Source organism: Mya arenaria, chromosome 7 (assembly GCF_026914265.1).
Source record: "Mya arenaria isolate MELC-2E11 chromosome 7, ASM2691426v1".
NCBI classification, from domain to species: Eukaryota; Metazoa; Mollusca; class Bivalvia; order Myida; family Myidae; genus Mya; species Mya arenaria.
In genome coordinates, this window is record NC_069128.1 from 9,801,286 (window position 1) to 9,818,254 (window position 16,969).

At 32.9% G+C, this 16,969-nt stretch overlaps 1 protein-coding gene across 2 annotated transcripts; it reads left to right on the forward strand.

Annotated features, from left to right (window-relative positions):
* Window positions 1-9,616: 9,616 nt before the first annotated feature.
* Window positions 9,617-16,265, forward strand: LOC128240158 (uncharacterized). Of its 2 annotated transcripts, XM_052956675.1 has the most exons (7): window positions 9,617-9,712; window positions 9,930-9,959; window positions 11,848-12,009; window positions 12,388-12,492; window positions 13,389-13,558; window positions 14,307-14,429; window positions 16,094-16,265. In XM_052956675.1, the coding sequence occupies exons 1-7, from the start codon at window positions 9,691-9,693 to the stop codon at window positions 16,193-16,195; spliced, it is 714 nt and encodes a 237-aa protein (XP_052812635.1). In that variant the 5' UTR covers window positions 9,617-9,690; the 3' UTR covers window positions 16,196-16,265. The 2 variants fall into 2 exon arrangements, with proteins under 2 accessions (XP_052812635.1, XP_052812636.1); XM_052956676.1 differs by lacking the exon at window positions 14,307-14,429.
* The last annotated feature ends 704 nt before the right edge of the window (window positions 16,266-16,969 follow it).

The window sequence follows — 16,969 nt, forward strand, 5'->3', positions numbered from 1 at the left end:
AATCATTCACGCCATTAACAACTTAGAAAAAACACATTCACAAAAACCAAGGCCATGCTCGAAAAACCTTTTTTTTTTAAATATTTTAGTATGCCGTCTAAAGAATATTCAAATTGAATGATCCGAGAAAATAAAAAGAACTACACTTTATCTGATTTTTGTTGCATGAGTGAATAGTAAGTTTGCATCCTATATTCCTAGAGACGTGCGAAACATGGAATTTGTTTCCTCTGAAATAGCGTTTTATCACGCTAGTTCAAAGGTGAAAAAGTTTAATCAAACTGCAGTCACCTTTATATATAATTATAACATTCTTGCTAAACAATAGTATTCTAGATAGCGAAGATGTACGTCAACACACATTCAATATGATTCCTCCCGGCTGATGCACATATTTTAACAAAAATGAATTATTGCTCAAGTGACATTGACTTTGCCATTATAAATATATGAAAAAATAAATCCTTTTTAACTACAAGTGGGTCTTAACCTTGAAACTAAAACACATGTGGTATAGTTGGAACATTGTGTCGGCATTTGCTTCGTAGTTTTTTTAATGCTTTCGACATTTTCGGCAAAAAGAGGTTTTTGATAAAACAGTCTCATTTTAGCCTGTGCTTGAGTATTTTTTTTAACAATTTCATAACATGTTGACCTAAGCTTGCAAGGTTTAATATTGTTGAAAAATTGTAGACTGAGTATCAAAATTCTCTTATTTTATATTAAACAATCGGCTAATTTCCTTTGTAAAGAGCTGGGTTTTGGGAAAAACAGTCGACATAAAGAGCGATTAGTAGGTTAGGGATAGCTTCAAGAAATTTGACAACGACAAAAAAATTGAATTTTCAACAGGCATTTGAATGTGTTGTGTGAAACCTTTATGCACCATCCACATGATTACTGCGATTGTTATCGAAAGATTGCATTAATTGAACAACGAAATGAAATAAAATTTCCTGGACAATTCCATATCTAGATTGGTGCGTACAAATCAGAATATATGTTGGTAAAATTCAATGGCGCGCGAAAGGTGTTTGATAAATGCAAGGTTAATATAATAGTGTTTTAATAAAGATGACCCCAGTTTATATCAATTTATTTTACGGAGCATATGCGGTACCAGGGCTCGGGACTATGCATGTACAGACATAAAATACCATTCATTTCTGTGTTCCAAATTAGGTTAGCAGTCTGGTCCATACTCGGTTTAAAACAGCCGATCAACCGAACTAACACCATTAACGACTGACTGCTTAATCATATAAGGCGATTTCTAAAGCCTTTGGGAAAGCTTAAACAAATTTGAACCCTGTCTTGAAGATGATGACTTTTCAGAATCCATATTACGCCAAATTACCTAATTATATAATAGCCTGGTGACAAAACAATTGTGCAAGAGCTCTGATTAAATAAAAAAGAAGTAAAGAAATCACGTGCTTTCATAACAAGACAAAAATCATGTTTTTGTTACGTTAAATTGGCTCCGGATTATGTTGTTTCAATTTTAGTTTTGGCATGCTGCAGTTTGTACATGTTTGTAAATAAGCAATGATCAGGCCATAATGTTTGTGGGTTAATATTTAAACTAAATATACCTGATATTTGTGATTATGTTAAATTTAGTTTTGTTTGAATTGACACTATACTCGACTCTATTGACAACATACATACGTTCTATCGTAATAACCATGGCAGACAGGTGTCGAATGTAATATAAAACTTTTATCTTTAATTAAAATAAGATACACTCATTGCAACAGTTCGCAATTGAATAGTTTTATGCCGCTGAAAAACAAAATCAAATTCAAAAATTTGACAGATACTTGAATAAAGCAGGTTTCTTCATTAGCGTTTTACAATCACTCTCCTCGATCAGTGAAATAAACACCTACTACGAAGGATGTAACGTTTCATCGATTAAATTGGAAAGCAGTTTGTTTCATTTTCATGTCGTTAGCGTATATCTGAACCGTATACTATTAAATGTTCGATTAAGAGTAAAAATAACAACATTGAAAGCTAGGGAATAAATTAAACTCGATCACGTAAATTTGATCTCCATCACGTTAGATGCGCAACGGAACTAATTACTGAGCAGGAAGAAGAAGTACAACTTTTATTGGTCATGATTCTTTTTAACAAGATTATCAGGCATCTTTATTTCCCAGAAATTTTAAGTTAATTAACCTCGAATCTAATTCGGAAAGAATAAACTAGTAAACTGCTGTTCAAGTACCGAAGTATTGCTTCCTTATTTCATGTTTATATTCAGCTCAGGGTATTAGTGATATACAATTTGAACTTAAAACGATCAAAATGTAAGTGCTATAAGTATTCAGTTGTCTGTTATTTAAGTTCATTAAGATTAGCATAAAAGTAGAAATATCTTAAATTCGAATAAAAGCTTTAGAATTTGATTTCAAATGCCAATATTCATGTGAGAAGCTATAGAAACAAGATCAGCAACAAAAACTTTAAACATAAACCCGGTTTAATGGCACTCGGAAACGCCAAAAACGTAGAACATAAGAACAAAAAACCACAAACAAAAAACATGGAAGTACAGCACAAAACTCCACAATCAGCACAGTGCGTTCATGCTATATATAAAAACTTGGTATGCTTATCAAGACATTTAAACGAAATAAAAACGTTGTACTTGTTTAATAGCAAAACAACACTTAAACACAAAAACGTCTCGGTAAACAATAACAAGAATAAGCTATACAAAACTAAAATTATAGTATTATAACTTAGTATGTCCAATTATTGTGCTTAGTTTGATATAAAAAAACATTTCATTTTTGGTGGCTATATATCGTGCATTATGCGAACATTAACTATAACTATATACCACCTGCTTCAGTGAACTAGTAAGGCTCGAACGTATATACATTCCCAATAATTCCCGATTTTCTCATTTGCTCTCGATAAAAACAGTATATTGGATGTAATTCGAAACGCTGTTTTATTTAAACGTGTACGGTTTGTAAACCTTTGAAGAAATAAGTCAAGCATGGAGTTGAACAATGTCAACTGTTTTAATCGCCTTATAACAGCATACTTAAAACCATACATTTTCTTCTATCATAAGCAGTACAGATTAAATTAGTCGTCAAATCGCACTGACAATTGCTTGGCAACCTTACACTTTCCATAACGACATGTAATTGTTAAGGACATCTTAAATATTATAATTATTTGGAAAAAGATTGTTGCGAAATGTGTGCCTTTCCTACAATCTACCTTTTCGTGAACATTCTACCAATTACAATTTTGAACAAATCAACAGAAATAAGAATTGCCACCTTATGTCATTATATAATCATACACTTTTAACATTACTGAATCCAACCATCTATCCATGTAGTTTTATTTAATAACTCCCACGCTAACTTGTCCACTAAGCGTATACATATTGTGTTTTTTTGCAAAAAAGGATAACAGAAACGTAATTGAACTACACGGCACAATGCTATATTGATCATTATTGTACACATTTTCAATTTCGGTCTGAGGTTCATTATGTAGGTTGTTCGACTGCAAAGGTCTGTATTAAAACATCTGAGATCAAATATCAAATTGGGATTAGAGTGAATTTCGTAAAACGTAAAGAAGATAGATGCACCCTGCGATTCAGAAGAGTATTGGAATGCCTATTATTGTTTTGTATTTTTGTATAAAGAAGATTAGACCGTCTATGGCTTAGCAATGTTTTAAGCTGTAATGAGTCAATTTTAACAGAAAAAGGCTCGTGGAGATTTCATGGCATGTTTTTATTGCCAGTTTCGGTGAGACTGCCTCTTTGCCTTTATTGGATTACAAAGCAAATTTACTGTCAGCGTGCAAGAAGGATGAGTAAGTACGATAAAGCTCAGCCCATTTAGAGAGAAGATTAATTAAAACTGCAGTAACCGACACAGAAGGGAATGTATTTCGTTCTATGTGCTTTATCACCGTCGTTATAATACAAGTTGGAGTTGGAATCGGAAATGAGTAGAAATAATTTTATAACCAAGAATTTGACTTACTCATCTATATACATTTCATTTGAATTCTTTATGCCACATAGTTAGCCAACCTTATTGGTTTAGGAACCGTGGGCATTGCTTATTTAATGGCTGTTATCTAACTTGCCCTAGATTTCATCCTTTACTTATACAGGGTTAGATATATTGACAAAGGTCATAATAGAGTAAATCATTTGTTGCATAAATGGCCGAGAAATCTCACAAAGGGAAGCGTAAAGTGTACCATAATAAATCAGTAAGATGGTTGTGACACTGGTAAGTAGACAATCTGAATAATAGCATGGATGGTTTATTGCATTAATGACCGAGATATCTCACAGGAAAAATCTTTAAGCTGTACATGTACATAATACACAACGGAAAACCAGGGAATTATATTTATTTTAAACATGATATATTGCCGTAGATATAATGAAGGTTGTAGTAAAAACCGTGCTGCTTAGGAAGGCCAAAATGATTCATGTGAGATCCGCTGAACGATTTTGCTTTGTCCATTTTCGTAGCTAGCTAAACTCTTGGTGTTGCAAACAATACCCAAGTATCATTATTTGGGGCTTGTCCCTGTTAAATTAATCTGTGCGACATTCTTAATATCTGGTTAATTATTTTGCTTGCCTTTGGTGATAACGTTCAGTTTTGATGCCTTATATCCCAATGAAATAATTTTGTTCGCTCATTTTAATTGAAATTGGACATAAACTGACATATTTTTCTGTTTATACAATTTACTTAGTTTTTAGATACATTTAAAATACTCATTTTTCACTGCTCCATACAAAACGCATCCTACCATATTCGATATAGCTGTACATGCATTAACACGAACGTTTGCATAGAAACATTGTGTTACAAATGCCAATATGTATACCGTTAAAATGTATACAACGGTTATGTTTGATTTCACTTTTTTTGTTTTAAGTATGTGTGTGTGTCTACGACGTCGCACAATATCAAGTGAAATCTGTATTCTGAAAATCATTTTGAACAATAAATTGCGATCAATAATTTCATTAGCAACCGTTTTTGGCACGTTGAATTATGACACTATGTGATTAATTATCTATCTTTCTTGGAACGGTTTTAAATAAACCCACACTTGCTTTGATTTTAAAAATATGATCATATGCTCGAATTTGAATAAACAATTAACAGTATAATAATTTGGATGGAGGGTTCGTTTAATTCATCATTACGTCCTAATAAGTAACATCCGTTTAGACGTAGTCTGCCAACAGCTAATAACTTCAAACTGAATTTGATTCTTTAGATAACGAATAAACTAGAACACATCTGTTTTCTTATATTTTTATGTAGCTGTTCGCAACCTTACACATTCGATAAATCATCGTTCTAGCCAAAGAATGAGTATGTGAATTTAAGACTTTATGTCATGAACATTATCAACTGAATTATGTTTGTCTAAAGATATTGCAAACAGTTCTAAAATACCTCTCTGTTTTTAATGTACTCGCTGTACAGCACCGATACACGAAATACAACGTTCCTCGGATAAAACCAGTACATATTTTTTTCCCAAGTACTATCCGTTTAATGCTGAGCTCCAAGCAATAGACCTACCGGTATCTTATTATTTATAAAACTATTAAACGCGGCAAGTGCATAAACCCGCGACATTGCGTGCATGAGTCTTACGTTTAATCTCAATTGAGCACAATGCTTTTCAAATATTTCATTCGCTCCCTCAAAATGCATAGTGTGCGACAGTCTCATTAGCCAATTTCAAAAATATAAATGTCATTTCAGGAAATACAGACTCAATCTATTCGTAAATGCTTCAAACTAAAAGTGCAGAAATAAATCTCATTCTCTCAACTTGATTGAGATCTGTCAATAATAATAGAATTTTAAATCAAACGACATTTAAATCCTATCCGTTACGGTATGTTCATGAACATTTTAATCCTTTTACGTCTCAATTGCTCAAAAAACCGGTACATTAGAAATAAATGTGCTTCTCTCTGAAGTTAAACGACCGTCTAGTGTAATGTGATAAATAATACGTTGAAGTAGATTATTATGCCGTATTGGAAATAAATGATGAATTCAACCTTAAGAATGCACTCTCATCGTTTATATATATATTTTTTATTATATTATTGTTTTGGAACGAAATATTTTTGCATAAATATCTATAACCAAATGATAAAAGATTGCTAACAAAAGATCGGATCGCAGATTTTAATATGTCCGTTCGAAAATTAACGGTCGCAGAAAAATGCATCAAACATCATTTTTTGAACTTAAATATAAAAATCTGCGATATTATTTTTGTCAGCAGTCTAATATAACTGGTTTCTATGCATTTTAGAAAAAATGGCTGTTCAAAGACAAAAAAACAACAACAACAGTTGTTAAAACGTTCAATCTGTGAGAGTGCAGCTTTAAATATTTATTTGTTTCTAAGTATTGTTTCACATACATGCTTTATAACATAACGTAACTGTTAATGATCTCTAAATGCTGTAACAGCCATAGCCAACAAATTAGATATTCGTAAAGATTTTATAGTTATAGTCACATAATTGCAGAAAGAAATTCTATGTCTCCACCTTACACGCGTCGAAAGCAAGTATTATCATGATAGAATGTTTTAAAATTGAGAACAACAACTATATGATAACAATCTTATTGATTGTTATCATATAGTTGTTGTTCTCAATTGTTGGCCAAAAGTTAATGTATGACACTTAGTGTTATTGTATAATCTAGTCTTAAGAGTACATCTAGATTTCTAATATTTTGATCATTTACTTATTGGTAATTTTTACAATTTAAATAGGAAGAAACCAGTTTCTTATGCTTGCATATGTTTAAAGTGTGTATTAGAGTTTAAATAATTTAAGAGTTCTTTTTAGTACTTAGATTTAAAAAGTGTATTGCAATTCTGTTACATGTTATTTGCGCTCTGTCGATGTGTTTATGTGAGCCTACCAGCATTACTCTCTTGGTCAAAGAAGCGCCTTAAGATGCAATTTATCCTTGTCGCGGAATTCAATCACTTTTGTGACATCTCTATTATCCATATTATGAGCTGCAAAATTGCGTCCAAGATTGCATTTCCTTAGGAGAAGATTGTTTAATTAGAAAGAAAAGTGTTATGTCATTGTTTTTATTCAAGCAAAGCGTGCGCTCATTTCTAATAACCATGAGCTTGTGACGAAAATCGTCTAATAACGTTCTCTTAACAGAATGCTGATGTACTTGGATTCTCAAAGTAATGTAGGGATGACTTATAACGTTAAATAAAACGTTAACCATCTTGTCTTTCTAATGTTTCGCTATGCACAAGCATAATGATATCTGTGCTTATACCACAATATGAATATTTAATTTAGTGCTTGAATATTTGTATGGTTAATCTTCTCAAAAAGCAGGAACTTTATTAATGTTCATTAATCAAGTACTTCAAATTTCAACAGTAATGTGAATTTAACATTAGCAAATGTACGTCGGGGGTGGTCATATATGCTGAAGATCAAAGGCTTACACTTAACAGCACTAACATATGTATAATTACAAGTCTGAACTGCCATAAGTCAGAAATGTGTATGATTAATTTTTGAATGATCAGTTTTTGGCGTTATATCAAATACGTTTTATACGCACGAGAAGTTTAAAAAACATTACTGATACACTTGACATTAATTTTGGACTAATGTTTAGATGATTCTGACATGGTTGGTAATGTTTGCAAACATGTTTGAACATTTTAGGATTCAGATTGCTCAAAGCAGGAATTTTAGGACGGTGAATCAAATAAAAGTTTTGTTGTTTCTTTTTTCGCATTGAGATGTCACAATTTCCATTTTGGAAATATTTCTTGTTTGCATCTGGATGATTCTAATCTTCAGTTCAACATGTCAGTACGGCAATGTTTGATCCAGCCAAGAACAAGTATCATCAGAATGTACGTTCATAAGAATGTGTGTATGAATGATCATAGCCATTTTACTTTAATGATTGACTCTTCCTGATTTGGTATATGAGATGATGTGATTATCATTCACAAATTCATTGTTGATTTGTGTCTCTCTGTGAGAGTTTGATAGGCCTTCACCTTGTGCCTCTCTGTTAGTGTCGGTGAGGCCTTCGCCTTGTTGCTCTACTATTATTTCGGTGAGGTCTTCATCTTGTGCCTCTAAAGTATTGTCGGTGAGGTCTTCACCTTCTGGTTCTCTGTTAGTGTCTTTGAGCCTCCACCTTGCGCATGCTGTTAGAGACTTTTAGGCCTTCATCTTGTGATTTTCAATAAGTGTCTGAGGTCTTCATCGTGTGTCACTTAACAGTGTATTCGACCTGAACATTCCATTGTATGTATAATTCACCTTGTGGTTCTCTTTATTACCTATGTTTGGCATTCCAAGCATGCCTCTAAACAATGCATTTGCTATTGGACAGCTACTTTGTTTTGACCTGCAGTCAATCAATTTTATTTCATCTGAAGGCGAACAAGCCGCACAAGGTACATTTAATTTTAAACAACAAAATGGGTCCCTCAATTAACTAACTATTTCACATATCAACGGATTATAAAATGAAATACATTTTAGAGTTTAAACATATATATACAATATCTATAGGATATAATGATTGCATCATAAAGGTGTTAGATTAATCTATATTTCATACTTAACGAGTCGCTTTCGATGACTGAAATCAGTGATTCTGATATCATTTCAGCATATAATGAATATGTTTGCATCAATTCTTTCGCCTTGTTAACATCCTACATCAATTTCCAGAAACGACGCCGATAACAAGACGTTGAAATATGCGTTTTAATAAGATATTCGTAAAAACTATCCAGCAAGTTGTTTACTTTGCTTTTGCGATCCATTAATAAAAATGATAACTATAAACATAATTGGTTCCTGCTTGTGTCCAGTTCAACTGTTGAAAAAAACGATGAATTGGTCTGAATTGAAAAAGGATTGTATGCAGAATAATGTTGACTATGCATGGTTAGGCTGTTAATTGACATATTTTTCGAATATATGAGACAAATTTATTCGGACAATTGTTTCTTAGGCCAGACTGCAAGATGTACAGGTAAGAATGTAAGATGCGCAAGTCAGAATGTAAGATGTACAAGTCAGAATGTAAGATGTACAGGTAAGAATGTAAGATGTCCAAGTTAAAATGTAAGATGTACAACAATGAAAGCCATATGAAGTGTTTGTTCTCCTGCAGTTGAATCCATAACTATTTTCTTGACAACAATACATTAGTGGATGAGTGATGATTGTTTTTCTCAGCTTGGTTAAAAAATAAATATTTGTGTTCCATTTACTTAATTTTTTTGACCTGTAACATTATATAGCAGCAATATGATGAATCAATGGAAAGACTCCATACATAAGATTGTATTATACATTTTAAAAAAAAGTTGTGTAAAGTTCTAATGCATATGTAAGTCGTTCTAAATCGCAGTTCAGCTGGAAAAAGCACCATCTACTTAACATTTAATGTACACAATTGAATTAAACCTTGAACTGAATATAGGCCAGTCAAATCATGTACAAGTGCTCCATTAGTGCGGAGAGATAAGAATTCCATCGCCGGCCGAACTTTTGCCCTTATATTTCTTAATTGTACCATTAAGTGTAACTAGAAACTAGTGAAAAGTTCATGTAGCAAAATGTCGGTGATATTTGGCAGCAGTATGTACTGTTTTTATTAATTATTTATTTTCTCTGTTGTTTAAAGCGTTTTCAGTACGAAATATAAGTATAAAATTGATTTAATATTTTTTAAAAAGAAAATAGTACACATTATATTAAAGGCGACAGAAGTAACCGGACAAATTTCTAATTTCCTTTTTATTCTCAATAACATATAATTACGTTAGGTTTGTAATAATATAATTTCATTTTTCAGTCCTCTGTTGCTGTTTGACCTTATTGCATGGTAAGCTGTCTAATTTATACAAGCAATAGCTGAATTTTCAGTAGAGCGATGAACGTCTACCTCAGCTGGGTTACAGCCCAAATACTAACGAACCAATTGTTGCCTCCGGGAATCACATGGCCTAGGACTTGACAGGAATTATTTTTAGAATACATTAACACAATTGCCGTTTAATTAGACCGAATTAAAAAGCAACAAGAAACTATCAACGTTATAAAACCAAAAATACACAATTCAAACTCAATAAAACAACACACTGACCATTAACTCGTCAGTCAAAATGAAGTAGAAATATAACACACTGACCATTAACTCGCCTGTCAAAATGAATAAGAAATAAAACACACTGACCATTAACTCGCAAGTCTAAATGAAGTAGAAATATAACACACTGACCATTAACTCGCCAGTCTAAATGAAGTAGAAATATAACACACTGACCATTAACTCGCCTGTCTAAATGAAGTAGAAATATAACACAATGACCATTAACTCGCCTGTCTAAATGAAGTAGAAATATAACACACTGACCATTAACTCGCCAGTCTAAATGAAGTAGAAATATAACACACTGACCATTAACTCGCCTGTCTAAATGAAGTAGAAATATAACACACTGTCAATTAACTTGCCTGTCTAAATGAAGTATAAATATAACACACTGACCATTAACTCGCCTGTCAAAATGAAGTAGAAATATAACACACTGACCATTATTAACTCGCCTGCCTAAATGAAGTAGAAATATAACACACTGACCATTAACTCGCCTGTCAAAATGAAGTAGAAATCAAATACAATGCAGTATTTTTGTTGTACTGCTATAAACACCAAATAACAGGCGACTATGCGACCTTCTTTAACAATGAAAACATTGATTTTTTTGCAAAAGAGTGTCTTTTTTAGCACTCAACCTCTATTTCTTCTGTACTAACATCAGGATCAAGATAAGGCTGATAACTTTGCCATATAGCCACCAGTTAGAAGATAACCTGCCAGCAATAAACAAGATTGACTATTAGTTTTGGACTTCATTTCGTATTGCGTGATTTATTCGTTCTCGAGAAAAGCGGAATGATTCGAGTCATAAGATAATTGAACTTTGCTATATACATTTAGGTGTGCTCACCACAAAATACATGTATGCGCTTTTGTTAATGTAGTTAGTATATTTTCATATATGTCAAAAGTAAGATCGAATCTGCGTACAAAACTATGGTTTCCAATAAAAGGTGCAATAGTTTCAAAATGTTTTTTAAAGATTTGTGTATACTTCTCGTTCATGGAAATTTTCGCCTAGAAAATGCCTAAAAATCAGTACTGATAGATGGGTAACATAGTTGACGTATAATGCAAATAATAATATACATTTATGCTTTGAAGGGGCAAACTTATCATAAACTTGTAGCCTCGTATTTATTGTTTAATTAACCTTTTAAATTGTCGGACTTATATCAGTACAAACATTGTTTTCATCAAAGCAAATTACCTTTTATTCTTTGCTGAATACATGTGTATGATTTTAGCTTAAACAATCTTAGAAATAATGTCAGCAGCTATTAAGACCGTTAAGAATGAGAATATCATCAAATATTTTCCCAATGAATTTATTTTATATATGAATTAAATGTTGCAAGTGATACAAACGGGCCATTCTGTTCGTTTTCATTGACCGGATAATGCACTTCTACTGGTATCAGGAATACTTACTTAATGATAAATGATGGTAACTGCAGATACCATCGCTGTACAACGTGTACCATGGACAAGCTGTTCATTTTCTATTTGACCTGACATAAATCTATTACAAACGTCATATATAAAAATAAAATTATATCGACGTGCTGTTGATTTTTTATGTTATTAATAATATGACTTTACTTTTCAGCCTTCCTTTTTGATCAGAAAAACCTTCCCGATTGCACACCAGACGAAGTTCGACAACATTGCCATGATAGAGCTGTAAAATGTACTCGTTTAGATTACACTCACCCTATATACTATTGTATTGAATGCCAACCTGGCTTTCATGGAAATAGATGTGGACAAGGTATGCAATAGAATTATCATCATCATCATCATCATCATCATCATCATCATCATCATCATCATCATCATCATCATCATCATCATCATCATCATCTCTTTATATCTTCATCTCTTCATCTTCTTATCATCATTATCACTGATAACATGATTGTAATCGTGTATTTAATAGCTGAAATTAACACAAATATTAAATGACGTGTGGGTGCTAAACGATTTACAGTGATCAATTTTCGAAATAGAAATACTGTGTTTATTCATAGCTTAAACATATTTTCAAAAGGTTTCAGTTTAATGTTTAAGCGATGTGTATCAAATGTATCAAATTTTCTCCCTTATGTATGAAGAGTTAATGCGTGCACGATAAGTTTTGCTTTTACAGGTTCATCTCTTACCTCAATGTTACCGCCAACAGCTGCAACACAAGCGGTCCAGACAACTAGAACCCCACTGACGCAGACATCAACAACGAAAACCGCCCCCGAAGGTGAATTTCTGCTACTACTGCTACTGCTACTGCTACTGCTACTACTATTACTAATACTCCTACTACTACTACTTCAACTACTACAACTACTACTACTAATACTAATACTTTTTCTACTGCTACTGCTACTGCTACTTCTTATAACTTATAATAATAAAATGATGTTGTTCTGTACTAATATTTTGTTCATAAAGACAAGTGCAAGCCCAAAGGGCCATTTATTGATATCCACAGTAGTTTTGTTCATGCCGTGTGGAAGTCTTAAAATGTCGCACCGTACTCTCATTTCATGTTTGGTATTTTCCAGTCTTACAGGTGCTAAATCCTGGAGTCTTCATTTTAAATCATCATGTCACTAAACAGGGCTTATATCTATATGTTTAGACTACTGTCTTTGTCCTTGAAATATTTCATAGTATTATCGATAAGTCGGAAATACCATTTTGAATGATTTCCCCATTCAATTCAAACTATATACAAAGGTGCCTTCATTATTATTACGGTATGTCTGTTTGAAACATGAACAAAATATATAATATATAAAAGCTGAACAAAATAATGGGAAAACGACAATTCTGACGACGAATTTAGAAAAAGAAGCACAGCAATAGGTACACATTACGGTCAAAAAAACTAACAGGTCTCTAATGTTAAATCTGTGGAAGCTATATAGCGACAATTTAATTATGTATAGCTCCAAATCATATTTCAGTCTTATATTTATTATTTAAATAGAATATTAAACGCATCAGCCTTTTGTTTCTTGTTGAGTCTTTGATTGGAATTGCTCCTTATGCCTTTAAACAGGATCTTACTTATATCTGATGCTGCTTGGCTAGTCCCTGTACTTACTATTATTCAATATGCTAATAAACATGCCCGTTTTCCGGTTACAGTCCACCAGTATTGCAACAGGTATTCAGTTGTGGCTGATTTGTCACATGGCCAGCCCGTATCCAATGGTTTCGCTCCACATTGTCCGTCCGGATCGTACGCTTCGACGGAAGCTTTTGTATTAAACAATTGCAATGTAAGCACCCCTGACATGTGGCATCAAGGAAAGCAGGTACACTTTAGAAAAACCTTCAACTTATGGATTAATATCAACACCATAAAATGCTGCATTTCATGATGGGCTATTTCAGACATGCCTGGGTCGTTTTATATGCTGTTTGCTCCCTTTGTGTTTGCGTACACTATGATTCGGACCGGCAGCATCTCATTGACGGTTTTTAAAACTTTATTATTTTATTTGCATATATATTGACGAACATTTCTGGTATTTTGTTTATTTCACCAAACAGCCCGGGAGACGCTTTTACTGATAACATGGTTATAGTTAAACATGACGTTATTTCCTTTATTTGGAGCAGCGTTCCTTTCAGACTATTATTTTGTTGTATGTATATGTTATAAAGATAATATATTAATGTGCGCTCTTTTGAATACCTATCCGGAATGCATTATTGTTATGATTTATTCTTTGTGTATTCTCAAATCTCAGTTTTTTTTGTTTGTTATAATCTCAGTAGCCAACATTTTAAACATAAACCCCGTTTAATTGCACATGGTAAACGACAAAGACATAGAACACCAAAAAAAATAACAAAAAAGAACACAGAACATCATCACAAAGCTCAAAGACCTGTGTTTCTCAAAACATGAGCTCTAAAGGAAACTGAAGATCCAGGATTATGCAGAATACCGACCAATAAAAATGTTAATTTATTGATATTCATGAACGCTAATGTGTTAAGTTTGACACTATTTAAGAAGCATTATGTATATATATTTATTCATTTTAAACTGTATAGGTTATGAGTGATTGCAACTCCATTCCGAAGTTTACGGCAGTTGGAACGTACCTGCATGGCTATTATCCTCTTGGCACTGGCTTATCAGGCGTGCTCCTCGAATGCCTTCCCAACGGGTTTTCGGTCAGTATGTTCAGCAACTTATGAAAAACATTGTTTATTGTGTGACGTACAAAATAGAGACTTAACTTTCAATCTAGAGGTTATGATTACAATTAAAAATCAAAGGTTGGAAGAAAAAGGATACATATTTTAGTTCTTAAGAAGGTGAATGTGTTTTCACAATAATTGACAGGTATGTTTACTGGAAAGTTAACTTTGAGAAGTGGAGTAGCTTTAATGTTGTATGTTATGAGGGACGGGATGCCAGCAAGTTAATCGTTCAGCAATCAAATTGTCCGCATGATAATTAAAAAATATAATGACAATATTTTCCACGCTATTTACCAGTAATACATCCCTACCCCTCCTATGGGTTATGTGAGTAAACATGTCAAGGTTCTGGGTATATAACACGGGAGCCACACAAGAAATAGAGACTAGATTGAATTATGCCTGTATAGCTTGACCGATAAGTTGTATGTGAACAAAGAATGACATATACAGTTATAAAGGTTATGAAGACATAATATAAGTCACGAATTAAAAAAAAAGATTACCGTGAAGGTGGAATGAACATGAAGAAAGCAGAAACCGTGTTGGCCTGAAAAATGAGTAATCGGGTATAAAACAAATTGTCTTTGTACAACAAAGCACATGTAATTATGTGGTCACTTTAAATACGGCGTAAATGCTTTTACTCATTGAGACATTCTAATCGTGAGTAAAACAATTATTTCCAAATCCAAATTGTCAAATGTATCAGACAAAGTTGACTATATAAAGTCATTCTACACAATACAAGACGAAAACAAATAAAAGTTTTATAGGCATGTTATTGTCAGCAAAATCGACCAGAATATTTTTCATATTCTCATGACTGTCCATGTTTAGACTTTTAAAACTATTAAAATATTTTCGCTCAAAATGGACTTTGGACTTTAAATTATCACTATTGACAGTCTTACGCCTTTTCAATATTGCTTTCTTGCTCCAGCATTATCAACAAAACGTGACTTGCTGCCAAAGTTAAAAGCCTCGAATGGCGCTAACACGCCACCGACACAGTTTTATACCGCTTGCACGAGAACCTCATAATTTCCCGCCAATATTCAAACGCCTAACAACAATTTACTGACAAGCAGTCGACATTTGCCAATTTTGAAAAGGAAATAATTATGTATTTATTGTATTTGATCGATGGGTGAAAAAAAATGTACTCTTTTCCTCTATGGAGGAAATGATGCAAACCTTAGCATTATCGTCTGATATATTCAAAATATCAAACATTAACAAAGCCTCTAAATGACACAGATTAAACGGAGGAAGGTAAACCCCGTATCGCATCGTCACAGTGCGTTAGCGGGTTACAGTGCGGGGCAACAGTTAAAATTTGTTACCTGGTGAAGTTTACTATTTACTGTTTGGGGATTAAGAGGAGTGAGTGTAATAGTAGAATTATATGATAAAATAGCTTCAAGGGCATAGTTTAATGTTCACGCGATTAGTATTATCCATGCAAATGTTTTATATGCATGCTCGTGTTTATGCTGCGTTTCAATTTAACCATTTCATCTGATTTAGAAATTTGAAAAGTATTGATGATATCATGATGAATATATAATTATTTGTATAACACATGTCGTTGTTTCGATGCTAACCCTAATTTATTGTACTTTATTTGATAGATTGCCCTTCAAGTCGACTGCGACCAAACGCCAGAAGTCCGAACTGTTGTGCAAGGTGGTCTTGGATTCCTCGACCCAAACTACTACTACACAATTGCTTAACACTCAGCTAAACTCGTTTCATTTTCTTGTAATTTTGTTTTAAAATAAACAACACGTTGTTTTGTGTTAACAGTTGCTTCGTGAAATATAACATAATTTGGGACTACACAGTGCATTTAGTAGTTTATTCAGATAAAGTCAAATTTAGATAATTTATGAGAAAATATACTTTACAAATTTGTACCCGCAATATATTGCAACAAATAGTATAAAGCATTTACTTTTTAGTTTAATTTAATAAATGGCAGCTACTTATCGTGACAACAAGAGTATTTATTATCACGTTGTTTTAACTTGTTTCATAATCGTCGAACAAAATCAGATAAAACTAAATTCACGAGGGATGTTTTTTTTATATTACAACTTCGTTTACAATAACAATATTACTTCGACACTAAGGCATACTAATTTATATATTGAATTATCAAATATAGCTCTATAAACTTGAACCTTTCTTAGTACTTGCAGTTGACTAAAGAGGCCCACTGTAACCCTAGGCGAAAGGGTTCTGAAAGAGTTTTGGTAAAAATAAACAACATGTTCCTTGTCTTATTATTCCAAAAGTTTGTGTTGAAGAGAGTGCGGCTCTTACAATTAAGAAATTAAATTATATTGTATCTAATGAAAATTGTCTCTTTATCAATTTCAATACTCACTGAAGCATTTACCTGACTCATCTCACAACCTTAACTTTTCTAGACAATAGTCTCTCTGTATGAACTTCTTAGTGTTGTTGCAAATCGCTCGCATTTTGGGTAAACTAAACGTATCACC